This window comes from Microcaecilia unicolor, chromosome 4 (genome assembly GCF_901765095.1).
Source record: "Microcaecilia unicolor chromosome 4, aMicUni1.1, whole genome shotgun sequence".
NCBI lineage: Eukaryota > Metazoa > Chordata > Amphibia > Gymnophiona > Siphonopidae > Microcaecilia > Microcaecilia unicolor.
In genome coordinates this window covers 55,049,117-55,073,883 of record NC_044034.1, presented here as the reverse complement: position 1 = coordinate 55,073,883, position 24,767 = coordinate 55,049,117, and the positions used below count along the sequence as shown (strand labels likewise).

The 24,767-nt window shown below is 42.9% G+C and overlaps 1 protein-coding gene across 1 annotated transcript in view; it reads left to right on the top strand.

Annotated features, from left to right (window-relative positions):
- The window catches only part of PDGFD (platelet derived growth factor D), a 364,409-nt gene that overhangs the window by 226,997 nt on the left and 112,645 nt on the right, over window positions 1-24,767 (top strand). Inside the window, exon 4 of the mRNA XM_030200251.1 lies at window positions 13,863-13,922. Coding sequence (XP_030056111.1) covers window positions 13,863-13,922 — 60 coding nt within the window. The remainder of the gene's footprint in view (window positions 1-13,862; window positions 13,923-24,767) is intronic.

Genomic DNA, 24,767 nt, shown 5'->3' with positions numbered 1-24,767 from the left:
TAGCAATTCCAACTGGGCAACATGATTCAGTCCATTCAAAATGAATGGGCTGTGGCGCATTTGCTGCACTGGGAATCGGTAGCACGGGTTAGTAAAAGAGGCCCTATATTTGAAGAGTTGATAGTTTTGAGTGAAAGATATTCCTCTTGACGCAGCTAACTGCGCAACAAGGTGCCCTTGAGGGGGTCTGGAACTGTTGTTCGCTCATCCAAGTGGTTTATGATTTGATTTGATTTGTTCATTTGATATATTGCATTACACCCGAAGGTACCAAAGCGGTTCTCAACATTACAGTAAAACAATAAAAAGTATCATATACAAGAATTATAATACAAAAATGTAGTAATTAGTTACAGTACAAATAAATATTAGATTATCTTGTTCATATCATATTAGATCAATTAACTTCTGACAAAAGTCAAATCAGACATTGAGAATAAAGCCACATTTTCATGGCTTTGCGAAACTGCAAATATTTTGAATCCTCTATTTGGATATATTAGTTGGGCTGAAGTGTGGAATGAAAGCCATTGCAGCATACATGACCATAGAAGCCAACTTTTCAAAATTATTGGGGGTGCTAAGCCCAATGGAAATGACCCCTCCCTGGACACATACAAGGAATTTTCTCAAAGTTGGGGGTGCTCAAGCACCCACAGCACCCACAGAGTCGGCTCCAATGTACATGACAATGTATTAACATATGGAGAATGCTTAAAAGATAAGTGGCTGGGTTTTTATTTTTTTACAACTATGAGAGTCATTAGACAGTAGAATGCAGGGTTTTTAAAAAATATTCTGAAGCAACCTTTTTGATATAAGGGACAATTTGTTAATGACACTTTAATTATTACGAATAAGGTTTTTTTTAGGAGCAGTCATTTTTCTCCAAATCTAATGGACTTTTTTTTCACTGCTTTTTTTTCCCCTTAATGTAGAAACCAATTATAGAAATGGTGCTCTATTAAAAAGAAAAATAGCGTATGTGTATGAAAGAACACTATTAGGAACTTTGAGGTTTCATGTAATTATTGTGTTTGAAGTGCATCACAGATTTTTCCCTTTATTAGAAAACTTGTTTTTGATATATTATTGTAAACCATAATGATATTTTCAGATAGTGGTATATCAAATAATGCCCTGTACACTAGTCAAAAAGAGTCTGAATCAGCTCCAGCTAATTCAGCTAATTCAGAGTACTGCAGCACTATCGATAGAAGGCTGCAACTGGCGTGATCACATCACACACTTCCTGCAAAAACTACACTGCTATCAGTACCTTACAGGACTAAATTTAAAACTCCGTGGGCCCTGTTTACTAACAGATGCTAGTGTTCTAGCACGTGCCTAAAATTTGCACACACTAAACGCTAGAGACCCAACGGCATAACAAAACCAAAGCTAGAACTGGACATAATTTAACTCTTCCTCCTTATGATTCCCAATGTGCCTATGTTCTATCACTACCTCACTATTTGTTCAAACCGGTATTGGTGATTGCCTCTCCGGTACTATGTAAGCCACATTGAGCCTGCAAATAGGTGGGAAAATGTGGGATACAAATGTAACAAATAAATAAATAAAATATATTCCTATGGGTGTCTGTAGCGTTCAGCGTGCACTAAAAAAGCTAGTATACCCTTATTATCAAACAAGCACAGCTTAGTAAACAGGGCCCTATGTTTGATTTTCAAGGCCCTCAGAAAAAATTGGCCAGAGTACTTAGGGGCCCTTTTACTAAGCTGCGTAAGCATCTACATGTGCCTAACACGTGCCAAAATGGAGTTACCACCCAGCTACCGCATAGCTACTCTCTGGAAGTCTGATCAAGATTATGCTATACCACAATTCTGAAAGGAATTTCTGTCAGTACAAATCTCAGAAACCAGTATCCCTACACATATTTGGCTTAATGGTTAGTGCTGTGGCCTGAGAACCAGCAGAACAGAGTTCAAGTCCTATTACAGCTCCTTGAGACTCTGGGTAAGTCACTTAAGCCTCCATTGCCCCAGGTACCAAATATATACCTGTATATAATATGTAAACCACTTTGATTGTAACCAGTGAAAGGCAGGATATCAAATCCACTCCCATCCCCTATGTCACAGTAAAGAAAAACAAAAAAAAAATTATACTGTTACCTCCAACAATAGTATGTAGAGCAAGACAAGTCAGTTTATACAGAGGCAGGCTGGGGATTAGCATCAGTAGTACTCAGTCGATATTATCTTGATTTAAAATGTACATACTACCATTGCCAACAATAACTCAGTGGCGTAGGAAGGGGGAGCGGTGGGGTGGTCCGCCCCGGGTGCACGTGCTGGGGGGTGTCAGTGCCGCTGGTTACCTGCTCTCTTTGCCCCGGAACAGGTTACTTCCTGTTCCGGGGCAGAGAAAGCAGGGAACATACGGAGCCAACGCAGCTCCCAGAGACAACGTGCACTTGGCGGGGCGGAGCGCCAGCGGTAAAGATGCACTCCGGGGGGGTGCGTGCGCCGAGGGGGGGTGCGCCGTGCTGCACCCGGGGGGGTGCGCAGCGGCGACCCGCCCCAGGTGTCAGCCGGCCTCGCTACGCTGCTGCAATAACTGCTCATAGTTATTACACAGAATAACAATGTATAGGCCCCTTAGGATCTTATTAGTAGGCCCTCTGTTTATGCTAAATAGTTTACAAAGCAGTAGGGTTTTATCAGACATCTTGACCCTTTCTCTCAACCCCGTCTCCTGCCTGCAGTCTGGCATCTCTCCCTCTCACCCCTCTGCTGGTGTAAGTTAAAATGTCTTCCCTATAGAGGGCTCTGGCAGCAGAAGTGATTTACATAAACTGCCTGCAGCTAAGCCCAGTCTCTTCTCTCTGCTGTGTCCCATTCATATGCAAGAGGAATTTACATCAGGAAGGCGGGGTAGGACCTCAGGTGGAGGGAGCGGGAGAGAGAGCTATGCTGCACATGTGAGGGGGGGGGGGATAAGCACAGGGACATGGGGAAGGGGGGAACTTAGGGAGCTTCAGAAGTGGTGATGTAGGTGGCAGGGTGTTTGGTGTTCTTTATGCAGTGCGCACCAAGCCATTACCTCACTAGCTTTCCTGTTAAGCTGCCCTTGCCCGTGAGTAAGTGCAAAGGTTGTTCCCAGAATGTTCTTATACTATTACTGCATGTTAAGTGTATTCCCAATGAGTGCAAATGCACTTATCTATTAAAGAGTCAATAAATCTATCAGCACTAACTGCACAAGTGACAACATACAGTGAACTATTGTACTAACTGCAATTTGTAGTCTATGCCCATTCTCTGCCCATAACCCACCCCTTTCCCACCTCATAACATGGGATGAAGTTAGTGCACAAATTAGTACTTAGCACTTGCCTATGAGTGCTTTAGATAGCACTAGGGATAATATTGCGCACTCTTTGGAATTGTGTCATTATGTAAAAAGAGGGTGTGTGCAAATTAGATTGTAAACTCTGTCGGGCAGGGACTGTCTCTTCATGTTCAAGTGTACAGTGCTGCGTACGTCTAGTAGTGCTATAGAAATGATAAGTAGTAGTAGTAGTAATCATGATTTGAAAGTCGTTCTGCCACAATCCAAAACCACTGAACATGACAAGCAAAAGAGAAATCCATTAGATGATCGAGACTTACCTGTCTAGCAACATCTGTTTTGGAAATGTATGACTCCTGATGCAGGCATTGTTTGCCGAAACATGGTCATGTCAAGTCACTGTTATTTGTACTACGGACGCTGGTTGACTCTGTTGAGCATTAAAGTCTCCTTGGTTCTGCGATTTGCTTGCCTTCATTATTTTATTTGCCTCACTATTTTATTCCACTGTTTTTCACGTAGGAACTTTATACTTCTTCTACATGAATTGATGCACTGATGAGTGTCAGATGATGAAATGTCTTAGTGGTGAACTGTCAGTGAAGAAGTGTCAGGTGGCAAAATGTCCATACACCGTGCAAGGCATGTGTAACGGCACCTGCCCAGTTTAGAGTTTGCTTTTAAGGGGCATAGTTATCAATATGGGCTACTGTTAAGAGGTGTTATTTTACTGTTTACCCCAGTTATTAGTAACTAGGACCTGTGTTAAAACAGCATATGTTAGCACATTAGTGGTAAAATAACAATACCTCTTAACAGTAGCCCATGTTGATAACTATACCCCTAAATATCTATGTCAAATGTTTCAAGGTGAGACCCATTTCCAAGAAATCTCTCCTAAACAGGGTGAGAGGTCAGGAAATATTTTATCCTATAGCCATAAATGAAATCCATTTAAAATGTAAATAATAATACTGAATATTATATGCTGTTATTGAGCAGTTGAGCTACAATCCCTGAAAAGTAAGAAGCCACCAGCGGTGATACGTGAGGAGCAGGTGGTAGCCCTCAGCTATTTAGAATATAGTTCTAAAGTGAACTGTTTCAAAAGAACCAAAGACAGAGAAAAACATTTCATCAGTTTTAATGTCAGTTGACATACGAGATGTAAGTCATTTCAGGTGCAAGCTATAGACACTCTTCTCTTGCACAAGTCATTCATTCAAAGCACTCAGGCTCATCTTCTCCTGTCTGTTGAAGGTCTTAAATGTCACAAAGAGATGAGCTAAAGGTGTAACTAGATTGGTCAGATGTAATTGTTGTAAAGCTGAGCATCACAGCATAGTTGTTAACCTGGCATATTTTACAAAACTCTCGTTTGAATCTTTGAATTTTCAGAACTCTGCTTTATTTAGTAAAGGAGAGGGGCACATTTTTGGTCCACAAAAATCTCTGTTCTCATAGGCACAATGATTTTTCATTAGGTACAGATGTATAATTTTTATTTAAGGAACAGACCTGTTTGCAAACCCCTCCCCAGAAATAAAATATGTTCAAAGTCATCCTATTCATAATCAGAATTCTTAAATAATATTTGCCATAACTGCAGTCAAATTTAAATCAGCTATGTAAAATTGTGAGTTTTGATGGCTAATTATTTTACTCAAATTAATAGATCTCCAAAACATTTTTAGGTCATAGGGGCCCTTTTACTAAGCTGCGTAAGCATCTATGCGCGCCCAATGCATGCCAAAATGGAATTACTTCCCAACTACCACCATTTTTGGTGCGTTAATTTTTCAGATGCACGTATCAGACCCGCGCCAAGTGGCATTTGATGCAAGTAGGTCATTACCACCCTGTTACCGTGTGACACTTACTGCTAGGTCAGTGACTGGTGGTAAGGTCACAGACCCAAAATGGCCATGCAGCAATTTTGATTTTATCGCACATCCATTTTTGGCAAAAAAATTTAAAAAGGCCTTTTTTACAGGCGCGCTGAAAAATGGATCAGAGCGCACCCAAACCCATGCCTACACTATCACATATCATTTTTCAGAGCACCTTAGTAAAATGACCCCTCAGTTAGTTATTTTTATTTTTGCAGTACAATGCTGTCTTACAGACAAAATGAGATTTTTGATAATTTCCTATCCTATAAGTGAGTAGGGGTATGTATAGTTTTCCACAGCATATGTACTGTTACCCATGGTGTACAGGCCATTTCCTGGGGGGAGGGGGAAGGGGAATTGGGTTAGAGGATGGAAACAAATGTCATGCCCCAGTCACTTTTCAAAGGGGCCAATTTAGGATTGTAACTTCTAGTGCAGTTCCTAAACCCTTCAAAATTCAGCCTTAAAGAGACTTTATCAGACAGATTCCTTTTGTAGTTTACAATTACAGTACCTTATGCCTGCACTCATTTATAGAGTGTATAATCAATCAAAACGTTAGACCTAAGACTCAATTTATAGCAGTATAATCAAGAATACCCCTGAGATTCATCCAAGCCATTAAGAGCAGGTGTTATTTAGGAAAAGTCCAGAGGCAGACAGAAGGGATCCTAAAAAGATCATGGTGGGAGAGGGTATCATGGACGAAGCTACTACTAATAGATTCCTTGTCCTAATTAACATACCTCAAGGAAAGATCATGGCAGCAGGGAAAGGTGCCTGAGGAGAGCCTGACATATTTCAACAATGCCACTGTGAAGGGAAAAACCAAGGTCTGGGCAAAGAGCCGAGGAGAACTTGGTAAACTCTGATAATATTTATTGTTGTGTAGAAATGCCAAGGCTGAAGCAAAGAGCTGAAGAAGAACCCAGAGAAATGTAATACTACTGTTACTGCAGAAAAAAAAAGAGGTCAGGGAAGTATCCCTGAAGTGGCCTTGGATGCTGAGAATTTAATAACTACTGTGGATATTGTACCAACTTAGAAGAATGATAAAAGCACTGAACCCTGCTTACATCTTATTTGATGAATTTTCTTTTTTAAAAAAACTGCCAAATTGGGAACAAGTGTATAGCGTACATTCTTAGATCACACTAACAGGATGGAATACAGTTTTCCTCTGAGGACTGTATAAAGTTATTTTCCTTTGCCACCTGTGGTCGACTGCATCATCAACTCATGTAGCCATTTCCTGAACCCTGGAGCACAGAGACTACATAACCAATTCTGGCACCTTCCAAAGGGGAGAAGGAAAAATGTTATTGCTGTAATTCAATTACAGTTTTGAGTGAACTGAGGCACAATCATGGCACAGAGGAAGTGGAGAATTTTCTGCCAGCTGTGAGACACGCTTTATTAGAGCTTCTCTGAACTGTACTGCTATTTCCTGAAATGCAGTAACGCTCTTGTGATTGGACCAGCTTCTCCTGTGCAATGTTTTCTCCGAATGAAGCGAGCTTCACCAATGCTGATAGTGAGTCTCTGATCATGGAATTATGAGGATAAGAGTACAGAGTAATTGTGCAATTGTGTTTTGTACACATTGGTGGTCATACTTGAATTTATAGGTATTAACATTTTGCTTAATATTGGGGCCCTTTTACAACAGTGCGGCAAGCCTATTGCGGGCTTCTCGCTCGCCATTCCGGAACTACAGCCAGGCTACAACAGGAGCGCCCGGTGGTAGTTCCCTTCCCCAGCGTACACCATTTCCAGTGCTACAGGAACTTTTCAGATTTTTCTAGTGCCGTAACTTAGGTTTCCTTTTACAAAGGCACGCTGAAAGACGGCCTGCGGTAGTGTAGGCGCGGGTTTGGGGTGCTTGCCGATCCATTTTTTAGCACGCCTGTAAAAAAGGCCTTTTTAAATAGCACCGAAAATGGATGTGCAGCAAAATGAAAATTGCCCCGCGTCCATTTTGGGTCTGAGACCTTACCACCAGCCATTGACCTAGAGGTAAAGACTCACGCAGTAACTGGGCAGTAATGATCAACGCGCACCAAATGCCACTTGGTGTGGGTCCGTTATGCATGCCCGAAAATCAAAAATATTTTTCAGACGCGCGTATCAGACGCGCACCAAAAATGAAATTACCGCAAGAGCCACGCGGTAGTCAGGCGGTAACTCCATTTTGGTGCACATTGGGTGCGCGTAGCCACTTATGCGGCTTAGTAAAAGAGCCCCTTAACTGGTGGTAATCCGCTGCTCGGTTACCACCATCTCAATGGGTGGCAGTAAGGGCTCCCCACCAAAATTGCCATGCAGTTACTACTACTACTACTTATCATTTCTATAGCGCTACTAGATGTACGCAGCGCTGTACACTTGAACATGAAGAGACAGTCACTGCTCAACAGAGCTTACAATCTGATTAGGACAGACAAACAGGACAAACAAGAGATAAGGGAATATTAAAGTGAGGATGATAAAATAAGGGTTCTGAACAAGTAAATAAGGGTTAGGAGTTAAAAGCAGCATCAAAAAGGTGGGCTTTTAGCTTAGATTTGAAGTTGGCCAGAGATGGAGCTTGACATACCGGCTCAGGAAGTCTGAGGCATCCAGCGGCAAGTTCCAAATGTACGTGTGCAAAGCAGGTGCTAAGTCATTTTCAGAATTTTTCTCTGAAGCAGCCTTTCTGGGAGTGGAGAGGGGGCATGGCAGTGCACATCAATTAGTGCAGCTACATTGCCACAAGCTGATTAGCGCAGGATAAGCGCGTGAGCGCTTGCTGCCTACAGAATAGATGGCAGTAAGAGCTCACACGCTAATGTTTGGTAAAGACTGCGTGCTAACGGCAACATTAGCACACGGCCATTAATTTGGAAAATGGAAAGTCAGCCACTTTCCGGCAGAGGTAAAAATGGCCATAGTACGCAAGAAAGACCCACGTAAGAGCGCGCTAAGGCCACTTTTTACTGCAGCTTGGTAAAAGGACCCCCTTACTGCAGTTTGGGATTTTGTTTTGCATTGCAGTTGCAAGTGTAGTCGTGACTTAAACTGCAGGTCAGTCTGAAATACACTATGAAGGTAATTTTATAATCCACTTGAACATATAGAACAGTATTTTGTGAGCTTAGCTAGATGCTTCTTAAATTTCCCAGGGCTATTTTGTATGAACCTCAGCTCGTGGAAATGTTAATACCTTTTTTGATGCCATTAGAGCCTGATTTTACAGCAAGATTTCTATTTTAAGCCTGTTTTATAAAGTCAACATAGGCACAAATTTATACCTGCTCCAAAGCTGGTGCAAATGTGTGTGTGTACTTAAGCGTGTATTCATGTATTTTATACAATGCACACAAACATTGCAACTCTGCCCCTACACCCAAATAGGGGACACCCTTATGCGGTGCATTGTACGCACGTATAAGCACGTGCCATCATGTTGCTGTGCATACTTAGACAGATGTACACCTCACAGAAAAGCCTTTATAACATTAGTCCATAAGTACATAAGTATTGCCACACTGGGACAGACCAAAGGTCCATCAAGCCCAGCATCCTATTTCCAACAGTGGCCAATCCAGGTCACAAATACTTGGCAAGATCCCAAAAAAAGCTCAATATATTTTATGCTGCTTATCCCAGAAATAAGCAGTGGATGTTCCCTAAGTCAATTTAATAATGGTCTATGGACTTTTCCTTTAGGAAGCCGTCCAGACCTTTTTAAAACCCCGTTAAGCTAATCTCTTTTACCACATTCTCTGGCAACGAATTCCAGAGTTTAATTACATGTTGAGTGAAGAAACATTTTCTCTGATTCATTTTAAATTTACTACTTTGTAGCTTCATCGCATGCTCTCTAGTCCTAGTATTTTTGGAAAGAGTAAACAAACAATTCACGTTTACCCATTCCACTCCATTATTTATTTTATAGACCTCTATCATATTTCCCCTCAGCCGTCTCTTCTCCAAGCTGAAGAGCCCTAGATGCTTCAGCCTTTCCTCATGAGAGTTACCAACATATCATATTTCATTACTACAGGTTTCTGACTCCCATTATAAATGAATAACACTGATTGCGAGCCACCTTGCAAGGAATGTTATTTCATCGGCCGTCAAGCTATGGCATGATGTTACTGGGCCATCTCTTAAAGGGGGCCGACATCCTAAATTATACAGGTGGCTAGTGTCCCTCCAGGCCATAAGCCCATCTAGAATCCCCCCCCCCCCCCCTCCAATCAAGCCCCAGGCCTACCTGACTTCAAAAATCCCTGGTGTCTAAGCAGGATTGATCCATAGTCATTCCTGCCCTCACTGGCACCATCATCCAAAATGGTGCCGGCGACACTAGTGGTAATCTCACAGTACTACCCCTAGGGATCAGGTTTCCACATGAGGGTGTAGTACCATGATACTACCACTAGGGGTTCCCAGTGCCATTTGGGGAGGGGGGGGGGCTCCCAAGCATTAAAATTACCCCAGCTTTTAGCTGGTTATTTTACTAGTTATGCCATTGGCATGCAATTTGCATTCAGTGCACACCACAAGCCGCAGTATAGTATTTATAGAGCTATATACTCCATGGGGACTCAATTAACACTGTGTTAGGACAAGAAAACATGCGTTGGTGCCCTTTAAATCGCATTACGAGGCGAGTAATGCAGCTTATTGCCCTAACTCTGCTTGACAACTTGCCCCCTTAGTGTGTAAGTGCTGACATTCTGCACGTTTATGCATTCAAGTGGCACATATATACCGGTGCTCAATCATAGAATTACCTTTTATGAGCCTGATTCAGTAAATAGCACCGAAAATTAGGTCAGTCATATACCAATGCCATTGTAATAATGTAAACAAAATTTAAACTATTCCTGACAGGTCAACAGCTTCCAAACCTCTCGTTGATAGCACCCCTTATATCAGTGTTCTTCTTTTTTTTTTCATTTCTTAATTATTTTTTAAAGGGTAGGAAAAAGGCTCAGAAAATTTGGGTAGCTATACCACAATATGTTTCCTCCATGCTTTTCAATCACTGGCTTAAAAAACCTCCCTCTAATTTTTAAGATCCTGTCAAGGACATGCAGCTTTCAAATTTCTTTAAAACTTTAATATATTTAGTGTTTTTATATAGGTATACTATTAGGGTTAGATTGTATATATGGCGCCTGTAAAATTAGCGCAGTAAAAAATACACCTAGGCCTATTCTCTAAAGTACGCCTAAATTTTGTAGAATAGGCTTAAATTTCCACATGGTATATAAAATACTCCAAGCACCTCTCTACACGACCAAATCTGGTCGCATCCATTTAGGTCATGTTTTACTTGGTATCCCAACACCTATATTAAGTGCAGAGTGGGCGTATTCTATAATAATGCGCATAGAGTTTAGAAACGCCCATTCCACGCACATAACCACGCTCCCTTTTGAACTGCTCAACTTGGAATTTGCTTGCACCTCATTACAGAATATGCTTAGCAAGTTGTGCATGTAAATCATAATTAATGCCAATTAGTGCTGATAATTGCTTGTTAACATCCAATTAAAAGCGCTGATTAGCTGGCTACCCAATTAAGTTACATACACTGTTACAGAAAATGCTTCAATTTCTGCACAGAAATTAAGACGCAATATATAGAATTTGAGAGTTAGTTTGTTTAACATGCTTAGAATGTAATGATAAAGTAATTCACTTATCTTTTAAAAGTTCTCTTCAATCATCTAGGGATGTGCTAAATATTCTCAATGTAATCCAATACACATTCTCCAAAATTAGGTGCCGGAGATGCGAAGGCGGTAGAACGAGAGGACATGAAATGAGATTGAAGGGGGGCAGACTCAAGAAAAATGTCAGGAAGTATTTTTTCACGGAGAGAGTTGTGGATGCTTGGAATGTCCTCCCACGGGAGGTGGTGAAAATGAAAACAGTAACGGAATTCAAACATGCGTGGGATAAACATAAAGGAATCCTGTTCAGAAGGAATGGATCCTAAGGAGCTTAGCTGAGATTGGATGGCAAAGCCGGTGGCGGGAGGCGGGGATGGTGCTGGGCAGACTTATACGGTCTGTGCCAGAGCCGGTGGTGGGAGGCGGGACTGGTGGTTGGGAGGCAGGGATAGTGCTGGGCAGACTTATACGGTCTGTGCCAGAGCCGGTGGTGGGAGGCGGGGCTGGTGGTTGGGAGGCGGGGATAGTGCTGGGCAGACTTATACAGTCTATGCCCTGAAAAGCACAGGTACAAATCAAGGTAAGGTATACACAAAAAGTAGCACATGTGAGTTTGTCTTGTTGGGCAGACTGGATGGACCATGCAGGTCTTTTTCTGCCATCATCTACTATGTTACTATTTGTTACTATGTATGTTATGATCCGTGCTGAGTGCCTGTGACAAAACAGTGGGTTTTAAGTCTGTAAAACTGTATTAATTGTTTCTTGAAATATGTTTCTCTAGTTTGGCCAGCAGGTAGTACATGTTTATGTTTAAAGTTGTTACAGAGAACTGACTGTTTCCCCTTTAGTTAACCCAGATAAGAGGTAACCTGCAGTGATGTGGCCAGCTATTTTTGAAACTTGTTGTTCTAGGCTCTGATTGGCTCAGGAGCTCAAAAATCATCTAGGATGCATTGGGTTTTTTTTTCTCCAGTCTCAGCATGGAAGTAGAGAGAGAAAGACCTATTTACTGAGACCTTGTTAGCAGTTATATTCTGTAATCTGTGAGCAGCTACATTTCCTGTACTTTCCAGGCACTATTTAGATAGTAAAGAAATGTTTAGTTAGTTTTATTCAGTTACCTGTTATTATGTGCTGTTATTATGTGCTGTTTTGTTCCATTTTTTTTTATGGTTCACTGTTCAATATTTTTTCATGACAATAAACAATTTTAGTTTATTGCCTCTGCCTGTCTGGACTGACTAAGAATCCTGGTGGTTTGTGTGTTGGGTCTGTGGGACAACTGGGAGTGTGACCCTAGTAAGCTAGAAATCACTGGGGAATACCTTGAGAGTGGGAGACTCGCCCAGAGGTGGTTGGGATCTAGTCAGTTGGAAGAGTGTGCTAGTGTAGAGCACAGGTGCAGGTGGACCTGAGCTGTGCTGAGAAGTGACCACGGGGTAACTCCAGGCAGGTGGCTAGGCATTTCGTGATGATGCCCTTTACAGAATATTAGTTTGGCACACTTCACACCTCACTTTGGGCACGAGCGCTTATGCCTGCCAAAAGCTGATGTAAATGTTTGTGACCAACTAATAAATCCCTTTAAATGATCCAAACATTTCTGTGAAGAGTGGAAGTCACAATGTCACAATCGCTTAAATGCTCAGCACTCAAAAATATTCAATTCTTCACTATCAGTTATAATGTTCTATTATGTATTGTGTTGACACTGTAAGTAACATACCATGCCATACTTTGTATTGTTATTTGAATATTTTTACTGCTGTAATTGCCTATTGCTCATGTTTGATCTATTCTTACTATACACTGCCTTGAGTGAATTCCTTCAAAAAGGCGGTAAATAAATCCTAATAAATAATAAAATAAATTCTTATCCATGACATCAGCAATGAGACTTTTCACATGGGCAAACTGCCCATGACTCACCTGCCTCCTCATTGGTCAGGAAACATTTATTGCATTTACTTCAATTAACATATTAACTATTCTCTTATCTTATATATAATCAAAAGATAACTAAAAGCCACTTAGCTTTTGTATCAAAACTCCAGATCTGCTGCCTACACGGGCCATGATTCACCTTGGTTCCCTGTTATACAACACCCCACCCCCTCACCACCACCACCATAAGCAAAGTTTAGGATCAGTCTTTCTATCTGAAGTGCTGTATGATTTAATTCTTATGTTCAAAATAAACCTGTAGAAACATTTTAAAAGATCAAGTGGTAAGAGGAAAAAAGCATTCGTTGTCTGGAGATGAATATTAGAATGTCTGAACAAGACTCAACTTGTTAAGAAATAACAAGAGCAACTCTACACTGAAATAAAACAGCACTTCTGGTATTAATAGTTCTTTGACAATTTGCAGTTTATATCACAGTAGAGAAGCAAACCATGAAACAGAGACAGTTTATATCACAGTAGAGGGACAAACCATGAAACAGAGACTGTACTCGGGCAGCCAGAAACAATTTCTCAGTAATATCTTTTCGCATTTTATTACAATTACCAGTTTCCTTGTTTCTTTGTGTACTACCAGTTTAGAAATATAAGACTCCTACTTATAATAACTGAGGGGTCCTTTTACCAAGGTTCGATAAAAAGGGCCCTGGGCCGTTTTTGCCGTGCACCTGGACCCTTTTTACTGCAGTGGGTAAAAAGCCCCTAAAAAAGACTTGGCTATGCGGTAAGACTATTCGTACCACATGGCCATGCTTTGAATGTTTTTTGCACGTACTGCACTGCAGAGTTTTTCAACAGAGTAAAAAAAGGGCTGTTCACAATAAATCCTGATAGCTGACAGAAATAAAAAAAAACAGAATTGTCTCTTCTTTTTTAAGGTGACAAATCACAAGGTATGAAAGCAAATTGTTCTTTTTCACCCAACTGGACTTTTTGTTAAGTAAGGTCCATCATTTAAAGTATGTGACAATTCCAAGTTAACTTGAAACTTTTCTGTGGACTTTCTCTTTAGGATGATTTCCAGCCTGCAGCATCAGAGACCAACTGGGAGTCTGTCACAAGCTCTGTCTCTGTAAGTAGTTTGTTACTGCATTGCCAATGAAAGGAGTTGATGAAATGAAGTGAGCTCAAGTTCATTATAACATGTGCTCCAGTAAGTGCCTATTCCTGACCGGCAGCCAAGAGTTGAAGTGGGGAATGTTCTTTGTATGCAGTTCATGTATTGTGTGAGTAGCTCTTTCTTTCCTTCCTAAAATATTGTTCAGGAAATTCTAGGAATTATTCTAAGAGCTAGAAATGCCATGTTTTGTGCAAAAGTTTTTAAAATATCACGTAAATATATATTTGGAAAATTTTAGATTGTAATACTGTAGTAATAACCCTGTCTGAACAGTTAATGCCCCAGTTGGATTCACCCTGGATCTTTAGGTATTTTCTTGAAGCATTGTACTTTATGGTGCTCTTGCCCCCATTAGTAGAGATTTTTCATCTGAGGCAGTTAGAATTCAATGGAGCTGCAGTGCTTTTTCTATAGCCCTTTATGGATGTTCTGTGAATTTTTAACAGAGTCGTCTGCGTCATGCCTCATTTAGCATGTAATTGCAAAAGGGTATTAAAGTGGCCCTTGGAAACTTGTATGAGGTGTATCACGCAGTAAACAACTCGATAGGCTCCAGACTGTTAATAAAGATAAAAAGAATACCTCTTCTTTCTCCGGAAAAGATAATAAGCTTCAGAATTATTGTTACTGATTGGCTGGCAGAACTCTAAGGGTTCTCTTAATAGCTAGAAGACTGCTTGCTGATAAAGCATAAACTACTCAGACTCATGAAACTTCAGGTTTCCAACTGCCACAGAAAGATTTAAACTACCTGATTGTATTTATAGTTTAATAATGGTACTACATAGGACCCTCTTAACAGATGTGTACTGCTGTAAAAACAAAATGGCGTGAGTAGCCTGAGAAAAGAAGTTGTGAGTTCTTTGAATGTCAGAACTATGATGGAAAACTAAGAAGAAGTTATTTTCATTGAACCCAATATTTAAAGCTATTTTATATGAGGAGAAGGGGCCAATCAGTAATTTTCAGCTGCATTATTTGGATAATACTATACTGAAAATTATGACTGACCAACCCAATGCTATCTGGATAGTGTTAGGACAATCCAGAGGCAGAGCTAAGACAGAGCCGGGAGTTACACACATAGGACTGGATACTGTAAATGGCGCTCAAAATTTAGCGCTGAAAAAAATTGACGCTGATCGCTCTGCGATGGACACCCTTTATAAAATAGTGCATAAGGGAAGCTTCTATATATGGCACCTAAAAAATCGGCGTGGAAATCAATGCTGAGTAAGCGTATTCTACAAGCAGCATCTACATTTAGGCACAGTATATAGAATATGCTTAGTTGATATCTCAGCGCCTAAAACTACGTGCCTCCATTTACACCAATGAAAATGTTACGTAAATCACAGCACACGGAATTTAGGCACACTGAGCCATGTTCTATAACTATGCACGTAAATTCCGGAATGCTCATTTCCTCAACCATAACCATGCCCCTTTTTGCCTGCGCATATTAGAATTTAGGTGCAGTGCATTACAGAATGCACTTAGTGAGTTGAGTGCATAAATTCTAATTATTACCAATTAGTGCTCATTATTGCTTGTTAAGTGCTGTTGTCAATGCTAATTGGCTTGTTAAGCCAATTAAGTTACGTGCATTCTTACAGAATACGCTTCGATTTCAGCACAGATCTCTAGGCATGCTATATACAATCTGGGGGTTAGTGACAATATTCAGTCCACTAACCGAGTAACTATCCAGATAACGTTAGGGCAGCAAACAGTCTCAATATCACCAGTACCCATATCACAAGGACATAAGAATACCAATACTAGGTCAGACCAATGGTCCATCTAACCCAGTATCCTGTTTCCAACAGTGACCAATCCAGGTCACAAGTACCTGGCAGAAACCCAAATGACAGCAACCTTCCATGCTACCAATCCAGCAGCAGTTTAAACTCAGATATGCAGCACTGGTGTCCGGGTATAGCTCAATACTGAATATCCAGGTATAAAAAGTCTGCGGTTGCCTGGGTTTAAAAAAAGACTTACTGCCGTGGATTGTATATTCCTATGAACCTGCTTCTTTCTTCATGCCTTGGAGTGTTCATGCCACTGTTAGCACCTTTTGCCTCTGTTTTGGTGCCATGTGTTCCTCAAGCCACTGTTGATGTTTTAGGGTGCTGCTGCCTCTGGAACATAGAAACAGAGAAAAATGATGGCAGATAAAAACCATATGGCCTATCCAGTCTGCCATCCATGCCATCTACTCTCCTTATCACTCCCTTAGTATCCTATATACAGGACTGGTTCAAGGGACCATGGTGCCCTGAGCCAACTTTTGGTTTGATAACCTCCCATTGGTGAGCCCCTAATTGGCATGCCCCCCGTAGGTGTCCTTCACCCCCCCCCCCCCTTCCTACCTTTATAGGCAGTTTCCCCTCCTGAATACTGACAGCGTTTCACCAAATGCTATCCACATCGGCCCCTGTGTCTTTCCTATGCTGCAGCCCTGTGGAAACAGGAAGTTATATCAAAGGAGGGGCCAGGGCACGGCAGAAAGAAGATGCTGGGACACTGATACGGGTAGCATTAGGTGTTTGGAGGAGAAAACGGCTTTTAAAGGTAGACAGGGAAGGGGGCCTGAAACAGAAAGAGGAAAAGGGTTGCCGGATCGTCATTTGTCCCTGTACATGCAACGCCACCGGGTAAGCTCTGGGCCAGCTTAACCTGTAGGGTCAGTGACATCACAGGTTCAGGCATTTGGCGCCTTGGCAAGAGCTACACCTGGTTCATAGGTTAAGCTGGCCCTGCCTATGTACTTGTCCAATGCTTTCTTGAATTCAGATCAGTCTTTGTCTCCACCACCTCCACCAGGAGGCCGTGCCATGAATTTACCATCCTTTCTGTGATGAAGTATTTCCTCAAGTTCTCCTTTCACCTTCATCCTATATCCCCTCATTCTAGAGCTTCCTTTTAGTTGAAAGAGATTTTCCTCCTGTGCATATATGCTGCGTAGGTATTTAAACATCTCTATCATATCTCCCCCCCCCCCCCCTCCAAAGTATACATATTGAGATCTTTAAGTCTGCCCCCATGCTTTTTATGATGAAGATCACGGACTATTTTGGTAGCTTCCCTCTGGACCAGATCCATCCTATTTATTTTTGAAGGTGTGGTCTCAGCATTATAAGCAGTACTCTAAATGAGGTCTCACCAAAAACTTATTCAGAAGCATTATCGTCTCCTTTTTTTCTGCTGGCCTTCCTTTTCCTATACATTCAAGCATTCTTCTAGCTTTCTCCTACTTTGCCACCTTAAGATCATCACACCCAAGTCCTGCTCCTCTTTCGTGCACAGAAGTACTTCATCCCCTAAACGGTAATGCTCCTCAGGTTTTTGCAACCCATATGCATGAACCTGCATTTTTTAGCATTAAATCTTAGCTGCCAAATTCTGGACCATTATTCAATCTTCTCTAGTCCTTTGTCATGCTATCTACACCATCAGGGGTGTCTACCCTATTGCAGATTTTGGTATCATCCACAAAGAAGCAAACCTTATCAGAGAGCCCTTTGGCAATATCACTTACAAAAAATGTTAAAAAGAACTGGCCTAAGAGGCCCAAGAACCGAACCTTGCGGCACACCACTGGTAACATTCCTTTCTTCGGAGTGAGCTCCATTTACCACTACCCTCTGTTACGTTCCACTCAACCAGTTCCTAACCCAGTCTGTTACTTTATGTCCGTATGGAACATATCGCTGAATTACATTCTTCAAATGCATAGCAGTGTCATGAAACAAAACATGGTGAACTAGCATCAACAATTTAAATTTCACCCTAAATGCAACTGGTAGCAATTAATTGGCACTAATGTGTAGCTATGCACGCTATTCTATAAGCCTAGCACCTAAATGATATTAGCGTGGAACTACTAAGACGCATAGGCGTCTATGCACATACAATGCACGCCAAATTAGAACCACCTCCCGGCTACCGCGTGCCCCTGCTGACATTGGAGCTGACTGTGGGTGCTGTGGGTGCTTGAGCATCCCCAATATTGAGAAAATTCCTTGTATGTGTCCAGGGAGGGGTTATTTCCATTGGGCTTAGCACCCCCAATAATTTTGAAAAGTTGGCTCCTATGCCTGCTGATAATTTCTATGCGCATCCAATGTGCACGTCAGAAAATAATTTCTATTTTCTACCATGTAGCGCTAACCGGGCAGAAATCAGCAGTGTACTGTACACACGCTGGCGATTACCACTCGGTTAACGTGTGAGACCTTACTGCTAAGTCAACGGGTGGCAGTAAGGTCTCAGGCCCAAAATAGATTCATGCTGATTTTCATTTTGCTGCACGTCCATTTTCGGCAAAAAAGGCCTTTTTTGCAAGTACGCTGAAAAATGGATCTGCGCGCATCCGATACACGCGTCTATAGCAGCACAGGCTATTTTTCAGCGCATCTTAGTAAAAGGATACCCATGTGTGCACATGGGTGGATCAGGGACATGTAGTACAGTCAGGGCTGCTGAGGGAAGTGCAGGAGGGGCAAGATTCCCCTGGGCCTGGCCTCCAAAGAGGGACCAGTGCTGGCAGTCAACACCCCCCCCCCCTCCCCCTGTCCTCAACTGCCTGGAGTCATTGAATGGCAGGCAGCAGCAATCAAGAGAGGCTGCTCTGCTGACCTGTGGGTCCTTCTTCCTGCATGTCATGCCTATGCAGAAACCAGAAGTTACTTCACAGGAGGTGGGACACAACAGGAAGAATTACAAAACAGTTGAAAAGCTCTTATAATGGAAATGTCTTTCTGAGCAGCAGAGCCTTCAGCTGCTTCTGAAACCTTACAGCACATTCCATCAGTCTGTTGTCTATTGTTCTAAGAGCCCTGGAACCAAGAATGTATAATTCTACATTTCTGGCAAAAAAAAAAAAACACTTAATAGAACAAACATGCAAAAGCTTTCCATCTTCAGATCTTAATGAATAGGCAGATTTATATATATTTTTAAAACTGTATTTATGCACTGCGGCACATTTCTCCTCAGCTCCCTGTGGATAAAGCCAACATTTTAAACCTAATTCTCTAGACTACTTTTTTTTTTCTGCGGCCAACTTTTGAAAATGATTGGGGGTGCTGAATTTATTAATTCAACACAAACTACCTCCTCCTCCTCCTCCATCTCTGGCTAAAGAAAATCAAAGCAAAGAGTGGTGGTTTCTGAGTTTGACTGATCTAACCATACATAAATGTCAAAAGTGGGAGCATGTAATGTTCACATGAAGAAGACTCAACTCATGCCAATAAAGTTATCTACATCTCATGTTAGCCTGGGAAATATTCAATGCCCAACCAGTCATTCTTTTCCGCAGTTTATACCCACACATTTTTTCTTCTCCATCACCCACTTCAGCCTCTTCAGGCCATATTCTCCCTCCCTCCACCAGTCCATCCACACCACACTTTCCCTTCTTCCTCTTAGCCCATTCATACCATACTTTCTTTCACCTCAACTTGTCCCCACTACTCTTTCAATCCCTATTTTCTCTCACATTCTCTTACTCTTTGCTTCTCCTTCTCTCTCCGTCTTATTTCCTTTCCCCCTCCCCTCCTTACTCTCTCTCTGCATGTTTTAATTCTTCCCCTCTTGGATGGTTATAGTTTGACTTTTTTATACTAAGAGATGAATGATTTAAATAAGCTTTCTGCCTGTTCCACACCCTACAAACCTTAGTGTGCTCTGCTCCCAAAGCTTTTGGCATCTCGTCCTCTATTTATCATAGACCTTTAGCCTCTTGACAAAAATCTAAAAGAATAATACTTCAGCCTTGGCCCCTGGTCAGTAACACTTCTAGCCACATTACTGTTCAAGGATGTTTTTCTTATGGCAATGAAGTTACCTCTTACAGCTTGTCTTTCTTTGCCCCAACATAGACTCTCTACCTAGGTATTTGAAACTACTGGATGCATGTTTCCCAATGGCTTCTAATCAGGACACTTCCCATTAAAGATACTGCTCTCCTGTTAGATTCTGAAAACATTGACAGGGATAGGTAGTGGTATGGATGGGCAGACTTGATAAGCTAAACGATCTTTATTTATTCGATGTTGCTTTCTCTGTTTCTCTGTTCACAAGGGGAGGTGCATTGGACAGAACAAGGATGGCTCCCATGCTTATGTGCATAACTTATAGAATAATATAAGTTACGCACTAAAATGTAACATTTGTGCGCTCACATGGCGCATCTGCCTGGAAAATTCCTTAGCTGTCTTTAAATGTAAACTTAAAATGTATTTTGTTCATTAAGGCATTTAGGCCTTAGGATACCTGTAGCAGCATTCTTTCAACCAAGCTCCTATATCACTTAAGGGTCTGAGACCTAAGCCCAAGTATTCCAACTTTGACCTGGTTCCCCTCAGTTTCTCTACTGTGCAGGTGTGGCTCACCATCCCTTCACTGTTACCCAGCCCTCGCCCATTCTCAAAAGGTAAGACTTCTGTATACTAGAGGGCTCATCCATACCTCTGAATTAGTGATCTGCCATCCCCCATAGACTTGGATCATTTCACTTATATGCTGTCCCTGAGTCTGGGCACTGCTCCTATCTCCCACCCTCATTCCTTGCAGCACCTATTTCAGCACACAGACATCCCCAGCATAAGCAAGCATTTGCCCATCGAGTCCACATAAGATTCTCATTCACCTGCCTTCTATCAGCTTCTCTCCCAAAAGCTCCCTCATAGGTCATCTGCGGCTCTCTCAGCCCTGCTTTCCCCATCAATTTTCTTTCAATTTTCTCATTCTCAGTGCCTTTATCAGCACATCTCCCTCTCTCTATGGCAGATCAAAAGCAGGAAACATATGTGTCTTATGCTGCAGCCCCTGCACTCATTTGTTACATTCTTTAATCAAACAGGAGGCTCCAGGGGCAAGTGGGAACAGCAGCAGGAGCAGAGGTGACACAAGTGCTTTCTTCCTGCTCTCACCTAAGGCTCTGCAGAATGGAGGTCTCAGTTCCCAATTCAGGACTACAGGCACAAATATTGTGGGTTTTCATGCACCCACAGAACTAGCACCTATGCTAGTATTCCAAGAATTATACCTAGAGCTGAATAAAAAGGTCAAACTTTATTGCCTATTGTTTTGGTCTCATAGAGCAGTGGCACCCTTAGTGTCCGAGCAATTTTTCACAGCACCCCTTCCCCCACGCCACATAGATCTCCATCAACCCCACCCCCCAGCCACATAGGTCTTCCTTTCCCTGCAGCCCCCTCCTCTCACTCCACAGTGGCGTTCCTAGGGGGGGGCGGTCCGCCCCGGGTGCATGACGCTGGGGGGGGTGCCGCGCACGCCTGTCCGTCGTTCGTTCCATGCTCCCTCTGCCCCGGAACAGGTAACTTCCGGTTCCGGGGCAGAGGGAGCATGGAACGAACGACTGACAGGCGCGCGCGGCACCCCCCCCCCCCCAGCGTCATGCACCCGGGCGGGGGGTTCCTTCGTGGGAGTGTCCTTTCGCCGGGGGGGGGGTCGCACTGCATCCGGGGGGGGGGCAGGCGCATCGGCGATCCACCCCAGGTGTCAGCCCCCCTAGGAATGCCACTGTCACTCCAACTCACCTCTCCTCCCTGAAAGCTCAGCACACCTCTCCATTCCCTGAAGCCCCTCTCCTCCCATAAGTCCAGCACCCATTCCCTTCCCTGCAGCCCCCTCTTCCCAGAAAGTCCAGCACATCTTTCCATTCCCTGCAGGCCCCCTCCTCCCGTAAGTCCAGCGCACCTCTCCATTCCCTGAAGCCCCTCTCCTCCCATAAGTCCAGCACCCATTCCCTTCCCTGCAGCCCCCTCTTCCCAGAAAGTCCAGCACATCTTTCCATTCCCTGCAGGCCCCCTCCTCCCATAGGTCCAGCACACCTCCAGTGGCGTACCAAAGGGGGGGCGGTGGGTGCGGTCCGCCCCAGGTGCACGCCGCTGGGGGGTGCCGCGCGCCTGTCCGCTACGTTCGGTCTGTGCTCCCTCTGCCCCAGAACAGGTTACTGCCTGTTCCGGGGCAGAGGGAGCATGGAAACGAACGAAGCGGACAGGCGCGCGGCACCCCCCCCCCCCCCACAGCGGCGTGCACCCGGGGGGTTCTTTCACCGGGGGCTGTCCTTTTGCCGGGGGGAGTCGCGCTGCACCCGGGGGGGACGCTGCACCCAGGGGCGGGGCACATCGGCGATCTGCCCCGGGTGTCAGCCCCCTAGGAACGCCACTGCACACCTCTCCATTCCCTGCAGACCCCCTCCTCCCATAAGTCCAGCAGACCTTTTCATTCCCTGAAACCCCTCTCCTCCCATAAGTCCAGCACACCATTCCCTTCCCTGCAGCCCCCCTTCCCAGAAAGTTTTTGTTAGTTACCTTGGAAATTTCTCCAGCTTTTGACACCATTGATCATTCTATTTTGTTGAATCGATTACAATCAATCGTATTATCTGGTTGTGTGTTATGCTGGTTTAAATCTTTCATGAAAGATAAGAAGTTCTGTGTGTTTGAAGGAATAGAGAAATCTGAGTTTTTGACTTGCTCGACTGGACTTCCGCAGTGCTCCTGTCTCTCTGCAGTGTTATTTAATCTCTTTCTTCTACCATTGTGCACATTATTGAGATGCTTTAATGTGCAATACAAGTTGTATGCTGAGGACATCAAATCTGTATTGCCTGTTGAGAACTGTTTTGAAGACACATTTGTTAAATTAAGATTTTACCTTTCAAAAGTAATGCAATGGATGGAGGGAAATCGTTTGAAATTGAACATTTTGAAAACTCTAATTCTTTTCCTCTCTGGCACAAAAGGAGTATGTTGTCCTAAGGTTTTTAACATGGACTCTGTCAATATCCCCATTGTCCATCAGATTAGAAATTTGGGGGTGCAATTTGACACTACACTATGTATGAAAAAGGTTGGAAATATAATAGCAAAAGTATTTTATAAATTAAGGGTTGTAGGGTATATTAGATCACTTATCTCTGCCGAAAACCTTCGTAAAATTGTGCAATCTGTAGTTTGTCCACAATTAGATTACTGCAACGGCTTGTTAATAGGGATTACCGGTACTAAGCTGAAGGCATTACAAGTTGTTTAGAATACTATAGCCCGAGTGATTAAAGGAGGTTCCCGCTATGATCATGTTACTCCAATCTTAAAATTGCTGCACTGGCTTCCTGTCAAATTTCATATTGAATTTAAAATTTTACTGTTAGTTTTTAAAATATTAAATGGTAATATCTCACCAACTCTTAGTGCCACTCTAAGATGCTATCAACGTGCTCGTTCTCTGAGATCATCTCAGAAACAGCTACTTGATGTGCCTCCGTTTCATCAGGTTTATTTGGAAGAATGTAGATCATCTATTTTTTATATCAAAGGTCCAAAATTATGGAATGCACTGCCCATTGAAATTTGTTTAATACAGAATATGGATCAGTTTAAAAAAGCTTTAAAAACTCATTTATTTTTTCAGGCCTTTGGTTCCCTTGATGTATGATATTATTTTATACTACACAAATCTAAACTGCTGTATGTTTTATTGTTAGAGTAATATAGTAATTTTTATAGTTTGTCGAGTAAAGAAATAATTTTTATTGTTTTGTCCTTTTATACTTTGTATGTGGCTTGTTTCCCACTTAGACTCTTGCAGATATAGCGGGTTATAAATAATGTTTTATTATTATTATTATTAAAGTCCAGCACACCATTCCGTGCAGCCTCTCTCCTCCCAGGTAGTCCAGCACATCTCTCCCTTCCCTGCAGCCCCTCCTCCCATAAGTCCAACACACCTCTGCCTTCCCCAAATCCAACATCGCATTATACCTTCCTTCCCGCAGGTCCAGGATTGCTGCCGCTTCCTTCTCCTTCACCTGCTGCTGCTGCTGCAGTGCTTGCAGCTTGCATTTTCGGGCTGTACGCGATTCACACAGGCACTCCAGGGCTTTCCCTCTGCCGCATCCAGCCCTCTCTGATGCAACATCCTGTTATGAGGGCTACACACGGCAGAGGGAAGACCCCGCAGTGCCTGTGTGAATCATGGACGGGCCGAAAATGTAAGCAGCAAGCACTGCAGCAGCGGCGGGGGAAGAAGGGGGAAGTGGCAGATTCCGGACCTGCTGGAGGGGAAGTAGGGAACGATGCTGGATTGTGAGCAGTGGAAGGGAGGTCAGGATTTGCTGCGGCACCCCTGAGAGTACTAGGGTGCTGCTGTCATAGGGTCATCCAAACTCTCCTAGCACTATGCAATGGTTTGGCTGTACATATTGCTTAAAATGCAGAGAATAAAGCCTCTGTATCTTACAGAAATGTGTCAGGTATCACATCCCTTTGGGACTTCTAATACTGAAGACTCCAGTAGTGAACCTGTGCTGCCTGTGAAATAAATTTGCATACATATGTATATGTATGTGGGATGACTGCTCTATGGCTGGTGCAACTTTGAGTGCCTAGATGTTGGCATGCTGATGCCATTTTAGAAGTGGATCCTACCACATGGCGTTGGAACACCTAATTGGAAGTGCCTAGTTGTAGAACTGCGCTCCCTCCCCTCCTTTATTGGGCTGTTTATTTTTTAGAATAGCTTGTACCATTTGCCTGAAACAGAAGCATATGAAATCAAATCTAAAGCCCTATCTCTTAGGAATCAGATCCAAGATGGCGCTGTGAGGAGTGTTATACCTGGCGGTGCTCTGTCCCTCTGGGTGTTGCTGCTCATTCAGGCTCACTAGAGCGAAATGAGAAAGAGGAGAGGAAAGATCCAAGAGCCACCCCAAGCTCCCTCCGCGATACCCCCGACGAAGCAGGCAACTCTGGAGCA